General features: G+C 46.2%; 13 protein-coding genes across 13 annotated transcripts; 4 read left to right on the forward strand and 9 right to left on the reverse strand.

Annotated features, from left to right (window-relative positions):
• Positions 1-1,098: 1,098 nt before the first annotated feature.
• On the reverse strand, positions 1,099-2,526 carry N7533_008386 (uncharacterized protein; the record flags this gene model as incomplete). Its single annotated transcript, XM_057105036.1, has 1 exon — positions 1,099-2,526. The coding sequence occupies one exon, from the start codon at positions 2,524-2,526 to the stop codon at positions 1,099-1,101; it is 1,428 nt and encodes a 475-aa protein (XP_056959993.1).
• Positions 2,527-2,831: 305 nt separating this feature from the next.
• On the reverse strand, positions 2,832-3,191 carry N7533_008387 (uncharacterized protein; the record flags this gene model as incomplete). The annotated part of the gene is made up of 1 exon (XM_057105037.1): positions 2,832-3,191. The coding sequence occupies one exon, from the start codon at positions 3,189-3,191 to the stop codon at positions 2,832-2,834; it is 360 nt and encodes a 119-aa protein (XP_056959994.1).
• Positions 3,192-5,406: 2,215 nt separating this feature from the next.
• N7533_008388 (uncharacterized protein) lies at positions 5,407-5,713 on the reverse strand (the record flags this gene model as incomplete). The annotated part of the gene is made up of 2 exons (XM_057105038.1): positions 5,407-5,421; positions 5,522-5,713. 2 exons carry the CDS (start codon positions 5,711-5,713, stop codon positions 5,407-5,409), a joined length of 207 nt encoding a protein of 68 aa, XP_056959995.1.
• Positions 5,714-6,319: 606 nt separating this feature from the next.
• N7533_008389 (uncharacterized protein) lies at positions 6,320-6,776 on the forward strand (the record flags this gene model as incomplete). The annotated part of the gene is made up of 2 exons (XM_057105039.1): positions 6,320-6,520; positions 6,588-6,776. 2 exons carry the CDS (start codon positions 6,320-6,322, stop codon positions 6,774-6,776), a joined length of 390 nt encoding a protein of 129 aa, XP_056959996.1.
• A 24-nt stretch (positions 6,777-6,800) lies between these two features.
• N7533_008390 (uncharacterized protein) lies at positions 6,801-8,432 on the reverse strand (the record flags this gene model as incomplete). Its single annotated transcript, XM_057105040.1, has 1 exon — positions 6,801-8,432. The coding sequence occupies one exon, from the start codon at positions 8,430-8,432 to the stop codon at positions 6,801-6,803; it is 1,632 nt and encodes a 543-aa protein (XP_056959997.1).
• A 581-nt stretch (positions 8,433-9,013) lies between these two features.
• Positions 9,014-9,898, reverse strand: N7533_008391 (aminoglycoside phosphotransferase family protein; the record flags this gene model as incomplete). The annotated part of the gene is made up of 1 exon (XM_057105041.1): positions 9,014-9,898. The coding sequence occupies one exon, from the start codon at positions 9,896-9,898 to the stop codon at positions 9,014-9,016; it is 885 nt and encodes a 294-aa protein (XP_056959998.1).
• Positions 9,899-11,851: 1,953 nt separating this feature from the next.
• N7533_008392 (uncharacterized protein) lies at positions 11,852-12,347 on the forward strand (the record flags this gene model as incomplete). The annotated part of the gene is made up of 2 exons (XM_057105042.1): positions 11,852-11,909; positions 12,121-12,347. 2 exons carry the CDS (start codon positions 11,852-11,854, stop codon positions 12,345-12,347), a joined length of 285 nt encoding a protein of 94 aa, XP_056959999.1.
• Positions 12,348-12,824: 477 nt separating this feature from the next.
• On the reverse strand, positions 12,825-15,053 carry N7533_008393 (uncharacterized protein; the record flags this gene model as incomplete). The annotated part of the gene is made up of 1 exon (XM_057105043.1): positions 12,825-15,053. The coding sequence occupies one exon, from the start codon at positions 15,051-15,053 to the stop codon at positions 12,825-12,827; it is 2,229 nt and encodes a 742-aa protein (XP_056960000.1).
• Positions 15,054-15,795: 742 nt separating this feature from the next.
• On the forward strand, positions 15,796-16,582 carry N7533_008394 (uncharacterized protein; the record flags this gene model as incomplete). Its single annotated transcript, XM_057105044.1, has 2 exons — positions 15,796-15,936; positions 15,986-16,582. 2 exons carry the CDS (start codon positions 15,796-15,798, stop codon positions 16,580-16,582), a joined length of 738 nt encoding a protein of 245 aa, XP_056960001.1.
• A 64-nt stretch (positions 16,583-16,646) lies between these two features.
• N7533_008395 (Ser/Thr protein phosphatase superfamily) lies at positions 16,647-17,447 on the reverse strand (the record flags this gene model as incomplete). Its single annotated transcript, XM_057105045.1, has 1 exon — positions 16,647-17,447. The coding sequence occupies one exon, from the start codon at positions 17,445-17,447 to the stop codon at positions 16,647-16,649; it is 801 nt and encodes a 266-aa protein (XP_056960002.1).
• Positions 17,448-17,677: 230 nt separating this feature from the next.
• On the forward strand, positions 17,678-18,395 carry N7533_008396 (uncharacterized protein; the record flags this gene model as incomplete). The annotated part of the gene is made up of 3 exons (XM_057105046.1): positions 17,678-17,827; positions 17,888-18,046; positions 18,096-18,395. 3 exons carry the CDS (start codon positions 17,678-17,680, stop codon positions 18,393-18,395), a joined length of 609 nt encoding a protein of 202 aa, XP_056960003.1.
• A 633-nt stretch (positions 18,396-19,028) lies between these two features.
• On the reverse strand, positions 19,029-19,445 carry N7533_008397 (uncharacterized protein; the record flags this gene model as incomplete). Its single annotated transcript, XM_057105047.1, has 1 exon — positions 19,029-19,445. One exon carries the CDS (start codon positions 19,443-19,445, stop codon positions 19,029-19,031), a length of 417 nt encoding a protein of 138 aa, XP_056960004.1.
• A 182-nt stretch (positions 19,446-19,627) lies between these two features.
• Positions 19,628-20,140, reverse strand: N7533_008398 (uncharacterized protein; the record flags this gene model as incomplete). The annotated part of the gene is made up of 1 exon (XM_057105048.1): positions 19,628-20,140. The coding sequence occupies one exon, from the start codon at positions 20,138-20,140 to the stop codon at positions 19,628-19,630; it is 513 nt and encodes a 170-aa protein (XP_056960005.1).
• Positions 20,141-20,599: the final 459 nt, after the last annotated feature.

A 20,599-nucleotide genomic window follows, 5' to 3' on the forward strand; every position in this document is an offset into this window, starting at 1 on the left:
TTTCCTGGACCGAAGAGGCTTTGGCATTGAAGGAGAATTCCCTCGCGGGGGTATATTAAGCAGGTGTCATGATGTTTCCGGATACCCAAGGCCCCAACTTGTATCATCAGTAAGCGCTAGAAATATGTGAAGAAATGCACGTACCTTGTATATCGTCTGGAAGCGGTATAAAATGTCTATCCTCGCGTCTGCGGGCTCGTGATCGTCTTTGAGCCTCTCTATTGGCTTTCTGATACTCAGATGCCTTCGAAGACGCAGCATCTACCTCGTAAGGAATCATTATCTTTGGCACCGATGTTTGTTGTGGAAATTTTCTGCAGTGAAGAAGGAACCCTATTATAGAATACAGCGAATAGTACAAACTGAACGTGGATTGGGTCTTGATCCCATAAAAATGTTGAAAGTAAGTCTGTGGCATCGCTGCTATCTCTTCTCTTCATGGTACCGACACATACTTTCTCGTAAGTCACATATAAATGGAATTAATTGGTGAGGAATTCGGCGGATATTCTCAGAACTCGCATAAGCCCGTCTTCAATTGAAAAGAAGATGGACGCTATACATAACTTCACTCTGTCATTTTTGATTTCCGTAGGATATGATGGAGCTAAAATGGCTCACAGTGGCTTAATATACTGGAGTCCATGACGTATTTAAGGGGATATTCTGACAATTCGTTTCCCAGAAGGAAGCTGTGGAGACTTTGATTGAGTCTGATTTTTCTCGAGATTGAGTTTATATTACGCTAGCTATGACAGACTGAAAGGGACAAGATTCCCAGTTCAAAAAAATCTGTACGCGTAAATCGATGGAAAGCAGGTCTGGACACGAACACGAATTAGTAGTCAACCCGAAAAATTAAATTGACCCCAGATGATAGCTTACGGCTTTATATAAAGGAGAATACAGAAATAATATCCTTGAGAGTCGCCCCCTGTCCATCTCAATAGGTTTTTTTTTCAAACAATCTTCTATAAATAAATTCGATGTAAACTTCAGCGAGATCGATCGAGATATTTCCCCCCCGCTAAACGTGCTTTGGTATTTCTGCAAGTATGGTAGATGTGTTGAGGTAAAATCACGGTAGTTCAAATCTGCCTACTGACCAGCTTTTATGGTTTTTGCGTTTTGAATAGCAACAGCCGGGTCTCCATTGCACCGCAAGAAGTATTCCTGCAGAGAAGCAGGTGATACAAGAACGTGGGAGGCGGCTTGGGAGAATTCAACAGCCAGCTGCCCAAGAGACTTCTTCGATGGATCTGTATCGGTACAGTAGTCCTGAAAAAAAAAAGTGAAGTAAATCTTTATTGTCTCGGGATCAGGGTATAGGAACTCGTATTGTTTGTCCATTCGCCCGGGTCGAAGGAGAGCATCATCAAGAGTTGGTTTGGCGTTCGTGGTGGCAACAAGTATGTGACCACTGTGTGCCCCAACCCCATCAAGAACATTTAGGACAGTGGCCAAATTGACTCTTTCTTGCCGATTGATTTTATCTTCACTTGTAGAATTTCCAGCTCTTTGAATCCCCGCGGTGTCTATATCTTCCAGTACTACAACACAGCGTTCTGGAAGGGCAGGTAGTGTGCGAAACAGTTCTTGCAGTCCATAGCTATCAACAATAGCGAGGTTGATTATGTATATGGGAAGCTCAAATTGGGTGGCAATCACTCGACAGAAACTGCTTTTGCCGGTTCCGGGTGGGCCGTAGAACAGATAGCCGCGACGATGCGGGATGCCACGTTTTTTGTAGAAATCGAAGACCTCTTCGCTGAGAAAGTTCTGAATATCGTTGATGATGTCTTGTTTCATAGTTCCACGAAGAGCCATGCTTTCAAAGCTTCGGGGCCATTCATCACACATCCTCTGCCAACTCGCGTTCTGCTTTTCCTGATGTGCACAGAGTACCCTTATTTTCCCGCGACGGGAGTCAACATCAAACTTTTGTATAGTCTCCACGAGGTCTTCGAAGCGACGCTTATTCCAAAAAGGGTAGTAAATCAGAATGTTCTCGGAAATTCTCGAAAAAGCATCACCAGGATTCCGCGGTGGGTCCCGAAAAAGAGCAAACAAGTGTCCTTTATGACGAAAGAAATGAACATGATTTTGCCCAGGCGTGATTCGAAACTTTATGAGTTTTCCTCGATATGCTGCTTCATTGGTCTCTACAAACTCGACGGCATCTTTATTGGAGTCCCAAAGATATCCGAATGCGTCCGTGGTTCCTATAACAGTAGAGCCCGACAGGCTGTAGAATTGAACACGGGACATCCATCTTGTGACTTGAGGATATAAATTGTTGCGGTGTTTGATTTCCGCTGATGAGACAACCAGGAAGACAAGAGGCTCGAGGAATCCCCAAATCCACGGTAGTATGAATGTTGAGATCATGGGAAGGGCAGCGAGCGGAAGAAAGTAGGACAAGGCATTAACGCCCATGACTTCTGAGAGCAATCGGACAATCCAGGAGAGCCCCGGCGCAAATGTATCAAGAAGGGTATGAAGTATTTCATCGGGCTGTGCAGACATTCTGGTGAGAAGCAGGAAGCTTTGGGGGCTTTTGAGGTACGGGGTTGAAGAAAATACAAGAATAAAATGGATTATTCTGGGGATATTCCTTATTTTATAAGAGAACACGGGAGCTATACCGTTGAGAAATGGCTAAATTGTATTCGTTCAAACCATGCATTGAGCAACTAGCGTGTTTCGTGTACTGTAACTATGCGATAACTGAATATCCATTATTTAGAGCAGTTTCGATCGTCCGGCCAAGCGCGTCGAATCGAGTCATGAACATTGAGACTCATACAAAGCATTAGAGTGATTGCAGTCGTCTAAATTGCTACTTGACCTTGATACGAAGAAAATTGCCGGTCGTCTCCAATCTTAGGCTTCAAGTAATCCACTGGTATCGGACGAGGGTTGACGAAGAATTGGGTAATATATGACGTGGATCCAATCACTGGGATGATCTCGAAGTCATCGATGCAAAATTGAGCTTCCCAGTAGCTAAGACCAGTGGTCTCATCAAAAGCTAAATCAAGACGATCTAGCACTGCAGAGTGAGACGGTCTGTTCTCTCCAATGGGGAAAAGGTGTCCCATGTGATACGAGACAAAGACCTCTTGTTTCAAAGCAATAGCAAGCCAGGTAAATATACCCTGCTCGGTCTTTGAGAACTCTGGATCCGACATCCTGTTCCATAGAGCGCCATATAATTTCCGCCCGAACTCGCGACCATGGACCCAAAGCGGACATCGTTCCATCATCACCACGTATACCTGATCAGGAGAAAACAACCAGGTTTGAGAAGAAAGACGAAATTTATCTTGGCAAGCATGAATGATGCTTTGCTGATGGGGTGTCATAAGCGCAACAAAGTCTTTATCGACGGTGACAACTATAGCCAAGTTTAGCATTTGAAGATAGATGTGTGGAGTTAGCTTACATTGTTCAAGGCCACTAAAATGGGGGCGTAGGTCCATCGGATTCATCGTGATTTGAAGAGGGCTAAAACTAAGTATGACTCTCGTCGCTTGTCTGTATCGGGGGCTTGTATTGCACCGGAATTGTTCCGAGGTCAACCAGCTGCGAAACATGGAATTATATTGATAAAATAAACCAGGAGGGTTCAGCGCATTTAATAGTATGATTTAATTTTCTGTTGCATCAAGAGGCGACCACATCTTGGACGCTCGTAGCAGAAAGTGCTACGGTGCTTTAATCTGTTTGTGCGCTATGCCGCTCCGTATAATTGATTGGCCGTAAGCAAGCGTTAGAGCACGCAGAGTATCGATTCAAATCATCCAAGCTGCGATGAACTGCAACAGAGAAGCCGACCTGACAGCATTCATCAAGGCAGAAGCGCCGGTAGCGATGCACAGATGGGAAAGCGAAGATCTCCTGGAAGGCTGCTACTTTAGCTATCCAGAAAGGAGAATAGAACAACTTTCACATTTAACTGAGCTTCAAACGAGTGTTAGTAAGATCGATCGTTTACTCAGTCAAGGATAATAGCGCATGTCCGATTTATACTCTAATAAATATACCTTTGGATCTGCTAGGATCCATGTTGCCCACTTCTTCCATAGAGAGACCACATAGATACTTGAAGAAGCCACCATTCCCATTTGCGCTAGGTGTTTTCAAATTTCATATATAGCGCTGCCATTTGCTTCAATTTTATCGCCTGCAATCCACTTCTCACCTTTGAATCCAGGATGGCTCCCTCAGCCAAAACCACCCGGTACAGCAAGACGGACGAGTTAGATCGATATTATGGATCTGTGTTCTCGAAACTTTCCGAAACCACTCGAAATGCACTTTTCATTCAACTGAAGCGACCGGAGTTTATTGGAAATGGAGCCAGTAAGACTTATCGCGTATGGTACAGGAGGGAGCTAATAGCTTTTCTTAAAGAGCAGGAAGCAATAACTGAAACCGGGCGTGACGAGATAACAACGCTTGTAAAGAAATTGCGCAAAGAGCCCAGAAGTTGATCTATTCTAAGGCCGCTTTGACTTTTTCTTGTTTTTCATGTCAAATTTGTTAAAGATAGGATATTCTTGAGTATCTCGAATTTGCGAGAAGCTCATTGCTCACCCCAACGCACATAAAACGCATTCATCACAAGGTTCTCCAGGAACGCAATATACTCTGGGCCAGTGCCATTTGATCGAGGTCAATCTCTCGATATCTAGATAATTGGGCTTGTAAAACTGATATCAGCCTATGAATTCGGCCAACGAACGCGCTCTGAGAAAAGCTTACAGTGAGCTCCGCTGATTGATATTGCCTTGACATCCTTGGTGAGAATCTTGACTTTTTAGACGTAATGTTTCTCTCGGTCGGAATATATGCGAATATGTGTGGGTATCGGGGGAAGTACAAGAATCTCATTATCTGTACAGAAATGATTAACTGCAGCTCATATTTTGTCAGCTTAGCCTACTCGAAACATGATGGCCACCAGTAGAAAAAATGCGTCTCACAGGAATGTGTGTCAGGTATTGGATCTGTTGTTTTGGTATTGTAGTCGAAAATGCGGTTAAAAATGTAACGAATCTAGTTCTTATGCTTTCAATGAGCCTTTGCTGAGCGGTAAAGTTAGGAGAACTTTGGTCCGAATCATTCGATGGAGTGGAATCTCTGTTGTGTCCCACAAAGAAATATCATTTCCAGCAAGGAAAATGGACTGTAAGCATTTTGGAACGAGTGAGAACTGCAGGCAAGCCATGAGAAAATATCTGGCGGACTGAAGATGCTCACAACAGGGATTGTTATAAAGAGAAATGGCAGCTTCCTTATTATAAAACCTTTGACCATATTCCTCGTCAAAACCGAGACCCGAACTCCAGAATCTATCTCAAGGAGAGAAAAGAACTTCCTATGGTAAGTCGTCATTATCCGTTACGGGTGCTTCACCTATTAACATACGAAGGCTATTCCGACATTTTTTCTCCAAGGTGCAGCAGCATCAGCCTTGAAAATAATATTGAAACTGCGAGTTGATGCTGTGACATACTCCGGAAAGGTTTCCGACAAGGAAATCAGCGACGACGCCAGTCTGGTTCTCAAGGCCTGTGAAGCTCTGCAGGAAATTTGCGACCAGGACTACGTCATTCCAGACGAAGGGATTGTGTGTGCATGCACAAAGACGCTTGTAGAGACCCTTAGCCGTACCACTCTTCTGAAATTGGCTCTCCTTACTTGGCATTTCGACGCATCTGGAGAACATTCGGAAGGTCTGAGCCGATTTCTCAGACAACCCCGAAATAGTGCAGTCTGGGAAGCAGTCTATTCTGGATACCGGCAGGCAGAGAAAGAGGATGTGTCTCTTCATAGATTCAGAATGTCCCACGATTTCTTGCTCTGCCCAGCGATAAGCTGAGTTAGAATGTAGAATTTGACTGGTGGGCGGTCCATCCGAAGACGTTCTGAGTATCGGTGGATTGAATAAGATTTAATACTATTTTTTTCTCCTTCGCTCTTTTCTTTTCCTTCATTGGAAACCGCATACGGTCAACGCGCTGTAGGTGCTTCAACCCTACCGAAATAATATTTTTCTACTACTCCTCGCAAACGCCTACGTTAGTGGCATGGTTGATTATTGATGCTATCCGCCGGATTAGAAACGGATTATACTTTTCTCTGGCTTTCGTGCCCAACGAGGTGCTCGGTCACGTGTTATTCCAAGCCTCTGATTACCCCGCCATGACATTCTCACCCCACCTGGATCCGCCATTTTCAGCGTTCAAATTATCTTGCTATTCCCAGTGTGGCTCAATCGCTTGATTTCGATGGGAGTTGGAACTCTTTTATGATGTCGCAAACAACATCAGACAAGCCACATCTATTTGAGGACGATCTGCCCGAGAGCGCGGACTTGGAACGCAAACTATTCGCTGAATGGGCTGCCTCTGCTCTCTTCAGGAAGCAGGCTGATGATTTCGAAATTCACGATTCAGACGAGCTAGGCGTCAAGTTGAGGCCGTTACTGGAAGAGCTCGACCTACTTGGCAAGGTATGGCTCAACATTCTTTGCTGCAGATCGTACGGCTGACAAGAGACAGGGCTATTCATTGGTACAGATTCCCGGGCCTAAATTCGCGCCATTTCACCACAGCAAAGGAGACGCATTTATAATACCGATACAAATACTTGATAACAACCCGAATGCCTCAGGGAAGCCTCTTCGGGAGGGGAAGCGACTATACATGAAAGCAAATCATGAAGTGAAGATCGAGCCGAAACTGCGTCTGCTTTTTATCCTACTTTAATCTTCAGATAAAGCGGCTCAATCATCAATGCACTGCATCTGTAATTGGCGCTGTGGAGAAAGAGGAAAGCTCGTGTGAGATGGCCTGCGGCGTATCCTGAAAGCACGAAAAGGGGTTGCACCGGTCCACGGCTAATGCGGAGTATGTCCGTGGAAGAGCCAGAGGTTGTTGAAATGAGACTGTAGAAGGGGCCGTGGAGAACATACTTAAATCGTGGGACATGAGGCGTGACACAGAATCACTGGTCGTGGTACTGTCGATGTTGTTTGTATTTTTAGAGAATTGAGCCAAGTCGTGTGAACCTGCTGTTGGTAAAACTTGAGTTCTTTCAGGTGTATACTGAATGCCAACAAATGCCGAATTTGACGGTCTTCTCGTGAGCGTTGAGTCGTGGCTAGGAAAAGTGGAAAAGCTCGTGAGCTCATGAGATGTCAAGCTGGGCTGGGCAGCATCAATACTACGTTCACGAACGGACCTTTCATCCTGCCCTAAAAGGCCGTTCAAGCGTCGTGCCTGTGTATCAACTTCTGCAGGCCAGTTGACAGGATGAGAAGGCACATTTGCCGGAGCTTGTGTGTCTCGCGGCCCTCGTTTCGTCGTCTGTGAGATCATTTCGAAATCACCGCTCATATGTTCAAACCATGGTGAGACAACCTGTGCGTCCCGTATGAATTCAGAATGTTTTCCTTCATGAAGCAAGGTCTTCGCGAGCATGGGTAACTCCAAGATTGATAACTTTTGGAATAAAGCATACTGGAAAATTGTAACAAGGGCTATTATCCCCTTGGCCGCTTTCTTATGGTCAGACGAGGTTGAATTGTCATTCAATAATCTGAGAAACACAATTTGGTTTAATCCTTTTTGTATTCCTTTCCGCACGACGTTATGATCTGATTTGGGGTAGTCGTGGTCCCTGATAAATCGACTCATCTTGCCAGACTTCGCACAAGTAGCTTGGGATTCGACCTCAACGGATTGGGATTCAACGTAGAGCATATCAGATTTTGGCTTCCAGCCTCGGTTGAACTCCCAATCTGTGAATTGTTGAGCTAGAGACAATTGGCTCAGTCCCTTCAAAAGTTTCTGTTCATCGCTAGGTGTTTTATTGCCGTCAACTTGTTTTAGATGATCAATTCTTTTGTCTGCAAATTGCATTTCCTGTTCTGTCTGCAGTATCTCGGAAAGAGAAGCTTTGGACTTGCAAAGATCGAGTATTTGCGGCAGACGCGCTTTTGCAGCTTCAATCAATGCTGCGGAAGGTGTATATTTGGCCGTCTGTCGCTTTCGTTTTCTCTGTGTGCTTTGCGAAGAGCATTCCGGTAACGTGGAAGGCTCAAGTTCTTGAAGATCTGTAGGTCTGTCTTCAGGGATGGCGTTTATCGAATTTGCGGGAAGCGAGGACGCGTCTTTGGGTGTAGCTTGCGCTTCTAACGCTGTGATATCTCCTTGGTATCCACGAGGTTCGCCAGTATCACCAGTAGCTTCAGCCTCAACATTGTTCGGAAAATCCGCACCTGCGATACAAGTGGAATCAAGTGCCCGTCTGATGTTTGTCAAGGTCCGCAGAGCTAGATCTTGATGATTGCTGATTATCTCATAGGGTGTGTTACTGAGTAATATCAATGCTGAAAGCACCTCTGCTTCATGGGGAATCATGATGAGTTCTGGGGTATGGAGCGTTTCGGAAGATGGCAGGGCTATTCATACAGTTATACTTTAGGAGTGGGAAGCGGGGCAACGACGTCTATTATAATTAAAGCCAATCAAAGCCAATCTTTCTGGCCTCCGGCCAGAAAGATTGGCTTTGATTGGTCTATGGATTCAGCCCGCCACCCACTGTTCTCAATTCTACGCTCTAAGCCCGCACGGGCATCGCTGATCAAGTTTGCCTTAAGTGGATACAAACAGCTGGTCTGCATGACTGACTTCATGTTGCATCCTGCAAGACTTTGTGCTTAGCATCTTTGTCATAGGCCAGGCACTCGGATGTTTACTCCCGTATAAGTAACAAAGCGCAAATCCTCAATATCGACCAGACTGAGAGTTGCTCGAGCCTCAAGTATTAGGAGACTGTGATAACCATCGACTTTGTCTTTTCAGGCTTGGTCGTGTTTGTTAGGGTCTTGTGATCGCCAGATGCGAAGCTATTACACAATCTTATCTCGTGAACCTTGATTGGACATAAGGCAATAATATTCAGACCAAAATAAGACAGACTAATACAAAAATGATTGAATTCAAAGCATTCTCTCCAAGACCTCTTGGCCATTTGCATCGAGATTTGGGTACTTTCTCATTTGACGCAAATCCCTCCAGAATTTCTTCGCGTCGTCATGAGAATCACCATGCACACTGAAACGCTCTTGGAGTAGTTTTTTCCACTCAGCATCCTCCTCGGTCCATCCCCAAGAGGCCGAGACATACTCGTACCACACAGGATAATATGCAGCAAGCTCCCAATCGAGTATTCCAGCCAAAGCTCCATCTTTGACTATAATATTGCCCAAGTTGAGATCGCAATGAGTGAGGACATAGGGCTCACACTTAGGCAGCCGTTCCTTCAAGCCTTCCAAAGCTTGATGAGGAAAAATTATTTTAGGTGGATTGTGAAGTGAAAGGCTTATGGCTTCCCAGAGTTCAAGGTCTGAGTGGAAAGGTCCATGGGAGTCCCTGTCAGAGAAAAGCAAGCTAGGGAAGCAAGGACTTTGATCGACACTCTGAATAGACTTCGACGTGATCTGTCGTAGCTGATTGAGAACACCAATGACTTGGTCGGCGATAGTGACTTTCTGAGTTTCTGACAGTGAGGGCCAAGCCTGCTCAAGTGTTTGTCCTTGGATCCGTTCTTGGAGTACAAAATATCGCCCATTGCTATCCACCCAATCACGTAAGATCTTTGGGACTGGGATTTCAGGATAGCTTTCAAGGTATTGTAGCGTTTTCACTTCGTTCTTTGGACCCTCGTCGGGACGTTCTTTCATAATCACCTCGGACCCAATCGACCAAACACCCCGCCTGCTCGCCCCATAAAACAATTTGACATGGCTTGAATAGAAGCATTGATCTTGCTGGTCATTAGTCCATCCGCATGCAATACAACCTTTGGATGGTTCAGCTGTCATAATGAATGGTTAAAGGGGATGTTAAGAAAAAGTGCGGTGAGGGGATGGGACTGAGTATTTGAATACAGAATATCTTCACCGCCTGATACTTGCGGCTTGAAATGTCCAATCAGGAATAAGCCAATCTACTTGCATTGTTGATTCTACGTGTTTGGGATCTTTTGGCGATTTTGGCCATCACATGATTTGACGAATTATTTTTTGAAGTCGTTCAAAAAAGGGGTAAAGGAGCCTAGCACGACACAAGGCGGGGGTGAAGAGCCGGCCAGAATATTTGATTTATACAGGCTGCGGAAATTTGGTAATCTGGAGATGCGAGAATATACTCTTATTAGCTAGATTCTCGTTGAAATTGGGTCTGTGCCATCGATCAAGTGATACATCCAGCATCCGCAGAAAGGGGTACGAGTGCATGATTCTGGTCTAGCGCTAGGCAATGGGGCCAAAGCCAGCTATCCGGCAGCTCGTCATTAATGACAATCCCTAAATTCCATCCATTCTGTAGCAAAATCAGACGATGGCCTATAAATACACCCCTTCAGCCCCCGTATCTCAGAGGAATTTGTATTAATTTCACAACTCTTCTATTACCTACCTCACAGTACCTATTATCTTCAGATCATATCTGACAAGCCATCTTCAGTTTCTAAGACTTCCGATTCTAAAATGAAGTGTCCAAAGTGCGGCTTCAACAATGTTACCCATGGTGAGCCTTTTCCTTGTGAAAAGTGCGGGGCAGAAGTTCCGGGTTCTCAATAAGGTCGTATCTTCCGATTATTCCACCATAGCATGTTTCTGACTTGATGAAATAGGCCCTCGCAAGCTTCCAATCTGGCATCATGGGGATTCCATAGACAAAGAAGCAAACAAGCACCTGTCTGTCAATTATGTGTTGGGGAAGAGATTACTCGCCTCTGTCTTCATCAATCTCATGTCTTCGTCACTAGGCTTCTTCATTTCAATCCTTTGTCTGTTTCAGTCCTTCCTTTTTCACTCAATCTCTGCAAAATCTTGGATGTGCACCTGTCGATAGCCTATATACTCTCATTGAACATGTCATTGACCAGCAACTGGGTTTTGCCCTTCGGGGCAAGTCAATGAGCATCTCGCTCGCTGGTAGCAGTAGATAGTAAATCGTGGCCTAGGCTTAGGCAAGATTTAGTGAAAGTAATTTTTCAAACGGGCAAGTACCGCTGTTGAGAGCCTTAACATGATTCAAGCGGGGAACCCTGTTACATAGGGCGGCCTGAGCGGTCCCACCTGTTGTCTGAGACCAACCAACTCACGGTCCGTTCCGTGGGTGATATCTTGCACACCAAATCGACATCAACAAGTGCTCAGAGCCGCATCCTCCAGTTTGACAACAGTGTCCAAAATGATTGGTCTAAGAGAATCGGGCATGGCATGGTCCAAGCCCAGAATCGGGTATGCAGCTGCTTACGTTAATGCGGGGTTGTTTCATGGACACTACGAGGAAACCGCATCATATCTCTCCTGATTAGACTATCGAAGTGAATGTGCTTCGGCTCGAAATATCGACAATCTATGTCTCATACTACGACGAAGCATACGATATGCTAGTTGATTGGATAGGTGATCAACCTTTTGTTCACAATGCCCATTCATGGATCGTTCGAGTGAGATCCAAACAGCGGACAAGTAACCTCTATTCAACAAAGAAAGCCTGTGACTTTTTCTCCTTGGGATGAATCGTTTCTCTTCTGGGACAAGGGACATTTGCTTGTTCTTCACTGCCATGTCAAAGAGCATCGAGAGAATTTCCGCATGTCCTCCATTGATCTTAATGCCAACATCTTTAAAAAGTCTGATCGAAGAGTGCCGAGTAAAGTATCTCAAAGACACCCAAAGAAAAGTGTCTGTCTTTGAGCACCACGACGGGAAAAGGAAAAAAAGCCAGATGAGACCAGTTCGACTTACCTCTACACGGTGATCATGGACAATGAGCTAAAGAGTGACATATTGAAGGATGTGGATAAGGTCCACGACCAAGGTATGCAAGGCTGGTACGCAGAACGGGGTATTCCCTACAAACGAGGCTATCTTTTTTTGGGCCACCTGGAACCGAAAAATCCAGCTTCAGTCTATCACTCGCAGGAAAGCATGAACTGGATATTTTTACGCTTCAATTGTCGAATATCTCCGACAGTATACTACTGGAGCTTTTTTCTGAGCTCCCGCCGCATTGTATTGTTCTCCTAGAGATGTGGATATCACTGGGGTGGGGCGCAGAGACAGCGTCGGTGCAGACCAAGAGAAGGAGTCAAAGTCAGCAGTCACCCTATCGGGGCTTTTGAATATGCTTGATGGTGTCTCATCTCAAGAAGGCCGGATACTCATCATGACCACGAATCATATCGAACATCTGAACGAAGCACTTATTCGGCCTGGCCGCTCAGACAAGAGGATTCATCTTAAACTCGCCGATTAGAACATTTCTAGTCAGCTCTTCCACGCGGTCTTCAAGAAGTTGTCGAACCAAAGGCAAGGCAACGAGGGATATGATGATGAGACGATTGAAGCGTTCGCTCGTGATTTTGCCAGCAAGGTACCGGATCAAATATGCAGCCCAGCAGAAGTGCTATCCTTTCTTTTGGAGTGCAAGAAGTCACCTTCTGATGCAGTTTCTTGTGTGGAGAGCTGGGTGGCGAAATCAAAGATTTGAGAAGAGGAAAGGGGAAGGGGAAAGAAAGACCTAGGACAGCTGAAAGGTAGAACCTCAAGAGAACCTTGGTCAAGAAGTCGCTGAGGGAAGTTTTCCAATGGTGAACCAATTGTTGTTTGTAGTGCTTTGGGTACATGTACTGAGAGTGAAATACAATCCCAGATGTCCACAAATGTTTTTAGGACTAGTGACACGTGAATTATGAAGAAGCTTGGGTGAAGTGTAATCATGGGCCGCGGGGTGTCATGTGCAGACAGCAAGGGAGTTCAACAGTGGCCCGGACTTTCTCACCTTTGCGAGATGACCATATCGTGCATTCCCAGGAGTTGCTTCAAGGGCACGAGAGCGTTTCAACCGTTTCAGGTCTTCCAAGTCAATGACAATCAAACGGCTACCTAGGTCATCCCACAACATGTTGCGCCACTCACTGTCGCCATGGACCACTCCATGCGAACGAAATACAGCCAAGGCTTTCTCGCGCTCCCGGTGGAAGAAATCCGTGTTCTCATCATTGATGACGTGCTGGAGTCTCCTCCCCGACCAGCTGAGAATCATCATCTGCTCCATTAGCTCACCATGGTACCAATATGAAATTCGTGGCGTAAATGTCCCCAGACAGACAGGAATATTTTGACCCTGCATACTCCTGAGGTAGCGATAATTGTCTGCTTCTACTCGAAGGCGATGCTGCTTTTCCATGGTCGTGGCTTTAATCATGACAGTATATCCGCGCGAAAGAAGGGTAGCTTTGATAAGATATCCAGTCCGACCACAGACATGGAGCTGTTCAAAACCAAGTTCTCGATCTCGGGCAAGCTGGCGATGAAGCTGGCGTGTGAACTCTTGCGGACCCATGGAGTGTCTCTGGCCACCGTGGAGTTTCCAGTTTGGGCATGTTTTATCCAGAGGGCCTCCGTTGACTATGCCATAGAGGCAAGCAATGGTGCAGTATGGTCGTGCGGAATGCCCGTCTTTTTGAGAAGTCTGTTTGTTGTTCCGGCCAGCTCGCGACTTTTCGCTCTCCCTGCTTGATTGGCCTTTATTGCCTCGGTCGCGGCTCGATCGGCTGCGCGACGCTGCTGCTGCCGCTGGCGAATGTGATTCTTCCTCACTACTATTGCCTTCAGTCGAGGAGTGCTTCGGTGTAGATACGCCTGGCTGACAACGAGTGCGAGAGCGTGTGTTGTGTATTTTCTGATCTCGTTTCCAGTGCGAGGGTCGATAATTAGAGCCCCGCGGGTCTTTGCGAAGAGTTTCGGGAATTTCCCTCAACACATCCAAATATTCGACTTCCCAGGTTGTTAGCTTGTTATGTGCCTCATCGTGCCACTCTTGAGAAAGAGCGTCAGCGGTCAGCGCTTGAAGAGTGAACGCAAGTACCTGACCGATGGCTGTCCGGTGGAGACGCAATTCATCGTCCGCCTGCACGTCTTGATTTGGGATGCACAAAAAATATTGAACTATGGTGGGATCATCCTTCGGGATGTGGAGGAAGACAAAGGCCTCTCCTGTGCAGATGTAGCCGTATCGAACTCCACTGTCGATCATGTATGAGAATATCTGAGTTACCACGGCGGCAACAAGGCGGGTGGCATAGAATTCAAATGTGTCGCCCTCCTGATCAATGACATCCCGGGCCAGATCCATCTGGTGTAGACCCGCCACTAATTCGGGTATTGTCACTTTATGTGGCGCTTTGAACTCCACTGCGTGCACCGGAATTTGTCGTTCATCGGCTACAATATGCACGCAGAATTGGTCGGCGCGCCGATTGCGTCTTCGTGCAGTGCCATCCCTCTTCTGTCTCTGCGCCGCGCCTCTCGCTCTTCCTCTGCCTCTTCCATGCCTAGAGTTCGCCGGCCTTTGGGGTGTCTGCGTATCCTGAAGACTCATTTGCCCCAGGCTGTTCTCTAGCAAAGTTTCCGATGGGTTTGCGCGATCGTAGAAAGTAACTCGGCCTTGGATCCCAAAGTCATGGCGCAGGACTTCATCGTCTCGCAAAGTATTAATAACCTTTTCGACAAAGTTATCGACAGTGTCTCGCTCAAAATTCCGAAGCGACGTTTCTGAATAGATCGGGTTGTGCTGAATGTTTGTGGCGACGTAATCGATTTGGGTATCGGAAGGGAACAGCGGGCGCGAGGTGAAGGCAGCGGTGCGGTCGAATTTGCTCCAGACTTGCTCCTGGAGCTGGGGGAAATCAAGCCAAGGGACTATGCGCTTGGGGTAAAGACGATTCACTGGGTCGGTCGCGGTGCCCTGAGTCGTGAGGGTCGCATCCGTCTCGACTCGGATCGCTTGGGACAGAGATTCATGGCAGCGATTGAGGAGGCGGAACAGGTTGTTGGGTTGGAGTCGCCGTTCTGCCTCGCCCTGAAGACGCTCTGCCTCGCCCTGGAGACGCTCTGCCTCTTCCCGCGCCAGTCTTTCTTCTTCAAGCTGACGTCGCAGTTCTGCGATAGTTTCTTCCATCGCTTGTTGAAATCAGTAGTCAGCAGATAATGGAATGATGTAAATCGAAGTCTTCATCGCATGGGCTTGCTGTCGCGGAGGAGTGGCCCGTCAGAGCGGAATGTTTACCTGCTTACTCACCCCCTTGGAGCCGACATGCCTTAGGCACTGAATGCACCAAGCCGCTTTGGTCTTTTGACACATGTATGCTGACGTTCTGAGTCCTTGTTACCTAGATTATACGTCAGGTCAAATGGTTTCAGATTACCTAGACCGACCGTCTCGTTAGTAAATGGATAAATTCAGTCCTACTTCAAATCCTCAGCCAGTACAGTCACTATGGCGAAATTATTATCTCGATTAAATAACGCGCGAGACCACATTTTCTGTTCTTCAGTAAAAGGCGCCTGCTGCGAAGGATATACAGTATTTTATGGTCTCGCTTTGAGTGAATCATTCAATCAAACCAGTACTTAGCTGATATTCTTCTGATTTAAAAAGAATTTAGTTCCGCCATTAGTTAACTAGTTAGTTAGTTAACTAACTAACAACAGATACGTGAGACCCTCAAACCCTGGGAACTAATGCGACGGGCCCCAGGAGCTCCCACTACCCAGAAATGCTGTTGCCCCTATCAATGAACCGGGTACCGGGCTAAGTATTTTCCCGCATGATCACATGATGAGACGCGGCCATGATTCGTTTTTGAAAAGCGCGTCGGGCACGCTGTTTTCACGCAACTTATCCTAGCTATATATCAATCATGGCTGATGCTTCTGACGATGATAAACTTTGCGGCAAGCTTGTTATGAAGTTCTGTCAAATACTGGACTCCGCTGGTGTACCGAATGTCCTCTGGGGCAACTATCTGTTGACAATTTACGGCGTCCCAACAATCACTGACGTTTGTACCTGCTTCTCTTCTGACGGGAAAACTGCTTAACAGATCATAGGATGTAGCCTTTGTCGTTCCTGATGATAAAATTAAGAAAGCTTCGTCCGCTCTTGAGCAATCCGGCCTTCCTCCTTGTGCAAAGCAGCTGAGTTGCCCTCATTTGCGAGGTTTTCAGGCCCGGCCTCCTTCGGAACACGTCCACGTCAGCGATGAGCTTGCATTGTCTTTGTACAGGAAGTCTGACACTCTCTGGGAATTCGAAGGCCTTCATGGTGGTCAGTTCGAGAAGCCCCTAGATATTCTAAGTGCTTCAGATGTCCGGCTCCCATCAGCAATTCCTGGCCGTGGCCGAGGACGACTATCCCCGGAATATTCACTCGTGCGAATTCCAAGTGCTGCTAGGTTTTGCGAAGCTTTGATCCTTCTCCTCTGCAGAGACTACAACACTATCTATGAAACTTACTGGATGGCGCTTTTGACATATATCCTGGAATACGTGGATGAAACGGACATCTTTGATGTGAACAACCTGGCGGATGAGTACAAAGAATTTTTTTTTGCTCTCAAAAAGGGCGATTCTTCGATGTTTTTACTTCTGGATCAGCTTCGCTGTACTTTGTTTTCAAGCGGTCGCCTGTCGATAGAATATACTTGAGGATCATACAGTGACAATCATTCATTTGACGACTTGTTCAGTAAAAATGTCGTCTCGTAATTTCCTAGATACAATATGTTTTCGTGCTGTCAAAGCCTGCCGCCTGGCAGAAGTAGTACCCCCTCTGATTCGAAATAAATCTTGTATCATGATTCGGTTCAGTAAAGTCACAATTGAAGTGTGTGTGACCAAAGGCCCAAAGTTTCACAACGCCGCTCTTCCGGCAAGTCTCCCCGGATAGATCGGTCATAAAACCAGAGGAGATCTTGCTGTCTGCATGTTGAGGATCGACAACCTCTTTATTGTTCAGTGGACAATAATGGGTGAGCACGACAACCTTGCGGTCAGGTTCTAGGCGCGAAATCACATCGATTTCATGGTTGAGCCAGTCAAGGTCAGCGCGATGCGCTGCTTGATGAGCTCCAACGGACCAGTCATCAACATGGTAGAAATCATTTATGCCGAAACTGACATTCTCTTTTTGGTCATGTGCTACTTGTGAGAAAAGAGTACATCCGAGAACGCTGACTGTTGATGAAATGTCGTAGCGTCCTTTATCGAGGAAAACAAGTTGGCCGAGCGGCTCGCCTGACTTGGGCGCCGAGTCCATTATGAAGCGCTTGATCTTCGATTTCGTTTCGGACCAGTTGCTGTGATAGGGTTCATGGTTACCCACAACCAGAAACACAACACGAAAGACATTGAGTTGTCTGCGGAGGAAATTAAAGAAACCCTTATCCTTGACGTAACCGATGTCGCCGACCAATGCGAGGTATGGCGCTTTGGCTTCGATGTGGAAAATATCATATGCTTGAGGAGATTCCAAATGAAGATCAGACAAGATCTGCAATTTTGTGTCAGCCATCGGCGGCAATATGAGACGCAAAATGTTTTGGAATACTCGAAGAGTTTCGTGAGAGGAAAGGTGCTGTCCAGCGCTAAATATTTAATTATTAGTTGGACGAGGCGGTCAAGCCAGTAGTTAGCGCCTCATGCCTTGAAATCATGATAAATGAGAACTTCATTTCCACCTTTAGGATATTATAAACAAGATAATTTTTTCTTTCCTTCTACTCATATTTCATTTTCACAGGAATGTCGGCCCCATCTTTTGCGGAACTGGAGGTTGCTGCAGGTGCTGTTATTGCGATTCTCAAAACTATGCCCGAATTCTCGAACGCCAAAATTGCCGTGATCGGAGGTCTAGGGCTCTGGAACTACCTTCGGGGTTATCGAACGACTGAGGTACCTCTACCATGGCCTTTTTTCAGTACATGAATAAATTGCTTACTTTATTTGTATCAGGACGTCGACTTTCTGATAACTGTCCAAGGGGCTCCGAAGGCAGTGAAAGATAAACTCCTTGCTTTGCCGTCAACGCCATTCCAACAGCAAGCTCAGCTATTTTTCTACAAAAGCCCAGGCGGAAAATTGGTCCAGATTGATATAACGCCAGAGTGGCAGGTGAGACTTCCCCTATTAAATGTTTCAATTGCGATCTAATCGTCTATAGTCGCCTTACGTTCCACCCACAGCACTCCCAATACTAGCTGTTCGGCCGGGTTCCTTGCCTTATATCTCTGAGCTCGATCTTCTCGTATTCAAAATTAATAGCTGTGGGCTGAGACCCACGCCAGCCAAAAAATTGCGTGATGCAGCTGATGCCAGGACCCTGGCAGAAGATCTCAGTTCAAAAGGTCCCATTTTCCTGTCATCTATACAGATGGATGCGGTGCTGAAGGGCCTTGATGATGTGGTTCAACTATCGAGAAAAGACAAGGCCTGGTGGGTCACAAAATTAAATCTGAGCTGAGGATCCACTGGAAATTGTATCTTTTTTTGGAGCCCACAATTACATGCACCACACTTTATGTGAGTCTATTGATAAACCTCGAATATCTGACGAATGCCGAAAGATTAAATCGTGTATATTTTTCTGAATGTAGTCACACTATTTGAACGCGACTTTGGTGGGCTCTTTAACCTACATGATATTGTAAAAAACTGTGCAAAGCTTGGATTGAGCTTCCAACAGGAAGACCTCTCGCAGTAACTGTGTTGGATCCTCAAGGATCGTAATGCGAGTGTTCTGACGCAGGCTATTGGCATATCGCAATCCGCTGATATAGCCTATGCACCTGCAAATCTTGATCTTCCTTGAGCTAGGTGGGGAAATTGATGGTCTCTGAGCAGAGTACAAAGAAACGCTAACTGCTTTCAGCTCACGGTGCCCCACATCTGCATATCCATTCGACCAAGAACCGTAGTTTTGCCGTCACAAAAATGTACATATCCAATACCAGCTCACTTCTTTGTCCTGATCTAAGCTACACTTGTTGTTAATCCTAGTGCGATGGTCTTATAAACCAGGGTAATAGTTTATTTTCTATCTTTAGGCGAAATAGTCGGGACTACATTTATAGCGATATGAATAGGAAACCAAGACTCAGGAATTTCGAGTCTTTGTATATCCTCGCCTGGCGCATGCTCGCTTCTGATGCAGAAGATATTGTACTTTGTGAGGAGCAACGCGAATAAATTCTTCAAATGGCTGGATTGCACGAGAAGCAATAACCGAGACTCTCCACATGAGATGTACCTTTCCTTCGTTGTGTTCATCGATGAGATCCCACTGAAGACGAACGTTAGAGTCACCTCCAGGGGCTGATACCTTCATAAAGTTGAGTGCTCCCGTCACCATGGAATAGTCCAACCAAAGATTTTCTTCAGGACCAGGTATACCGTAGACAGGGTTGCAATCAGAGGAGTACCGTACTTCTCCAGCAAATACCCCAAGAATGTCTCCCTCCTGGACGGTAATGATAGGACATACCATGAGAAAATCGTCATCTTTAGGTTGCATGGTGACAAAAATAGACTTGTTCCGCGTTGTTACTGCCTTTGGCTGCAAGTCAAAGAACCCACCGAGCGGTGTAGATGATGGCTCGTATGATCCTGTCGATTGGAAAACTATCTCCTCTACGCTGGAGGACCACCGATTGATAGCGCTGTTCCATTCAACTTCTGGAACATTGAGCCTGTCCGCTACAGCCTGTCCGCTACAAACGATTGGCTCAGCCAAAGCCTTCCTGTTAAATCGCCCTTGCTCTGTTCGGCAACTGATTCTTCCAGTTGTTTAATGTAGAAGCCATAATTTTCTTCCCAGAGCCGGACCATCTCTACCAAAGCAGCCCCAGCCTCCGATGAATAGCTTTTGCAGAAGCGGTCGAATTCTTTAGTGCGGTATAAGAGGATCTTGTCAACACCCGCGCTACGCATCTGGAACAACCGTTTCCAGAAAAGACGGCACTGCCGCTGATTGGCGAGGCTAAGCCCATAGCCCGCTTCCCTCATGAAGCGCTCAGTGGCGACCTTCTCTGCCATCGTGAACTCATCAAGAGGGCCTTTAGAGGTTGGTAGATCCTTTGGATCAAGGAGATCCGCGCCCTTCTTGATTATTTCCCAATACACGGTCTCGTTCAATCGAGACTGGATACTTTGACTTGCGGATAATGCATTTTCCTGCTTAATCAGCTGGACCGCATCGGGGTATTGCATTTCGACTATATAACGAGCCAATGATGCCATTCCTGACTTTTGGAGTTGGGCTTCTGCTACCTGAATGCACCAGCACATGCATCACCGAGCTAACAGGCGTCTTGCCCCGTTGGTCTTTGAAGACACCCAGCTAATTTGAGTACTCCAGCAGTGTCAGACTGCTCTATTCATATGTGTTAATGCCTTGTTCTAAGTTCTTCCGCTTGCCGTCTTTCCCACAATTTTAACATAATACCGTGAAGCAGGGGGTCCATCCGAGAATGGTTGATTATAAACTTATGTATCTTATCTTGCACAAAACGTAAAACTGTGGGTGTACATGACCGAAAAACTCATTCAAGAGTTCCATGGCAGATAGCCCTTGAATGCCACACTCACATGTGCCTTATTCCCTATCAATTCCCAAAGGTTTCAGCGTGTCCGAATTCTTTTCCAGAGCTTGAAGGTCAGGCCTTGGCC

The sequence above is a fragment of the Penicillium manginii genome (assembly GCF_028828005.1).
Source record: "Penicillium manginii strain IBT 31320 chromosome Unknown utg000005l:1.0-5665137.0:1.0-5668048.0, whole genome shotgun sequence".
NCBI lineage: Eukaryota > Fungi > Ascomycota > Eurotiomycetes > Eurotiales > Aspergillaceae > Penicillium > Penicillium manginii.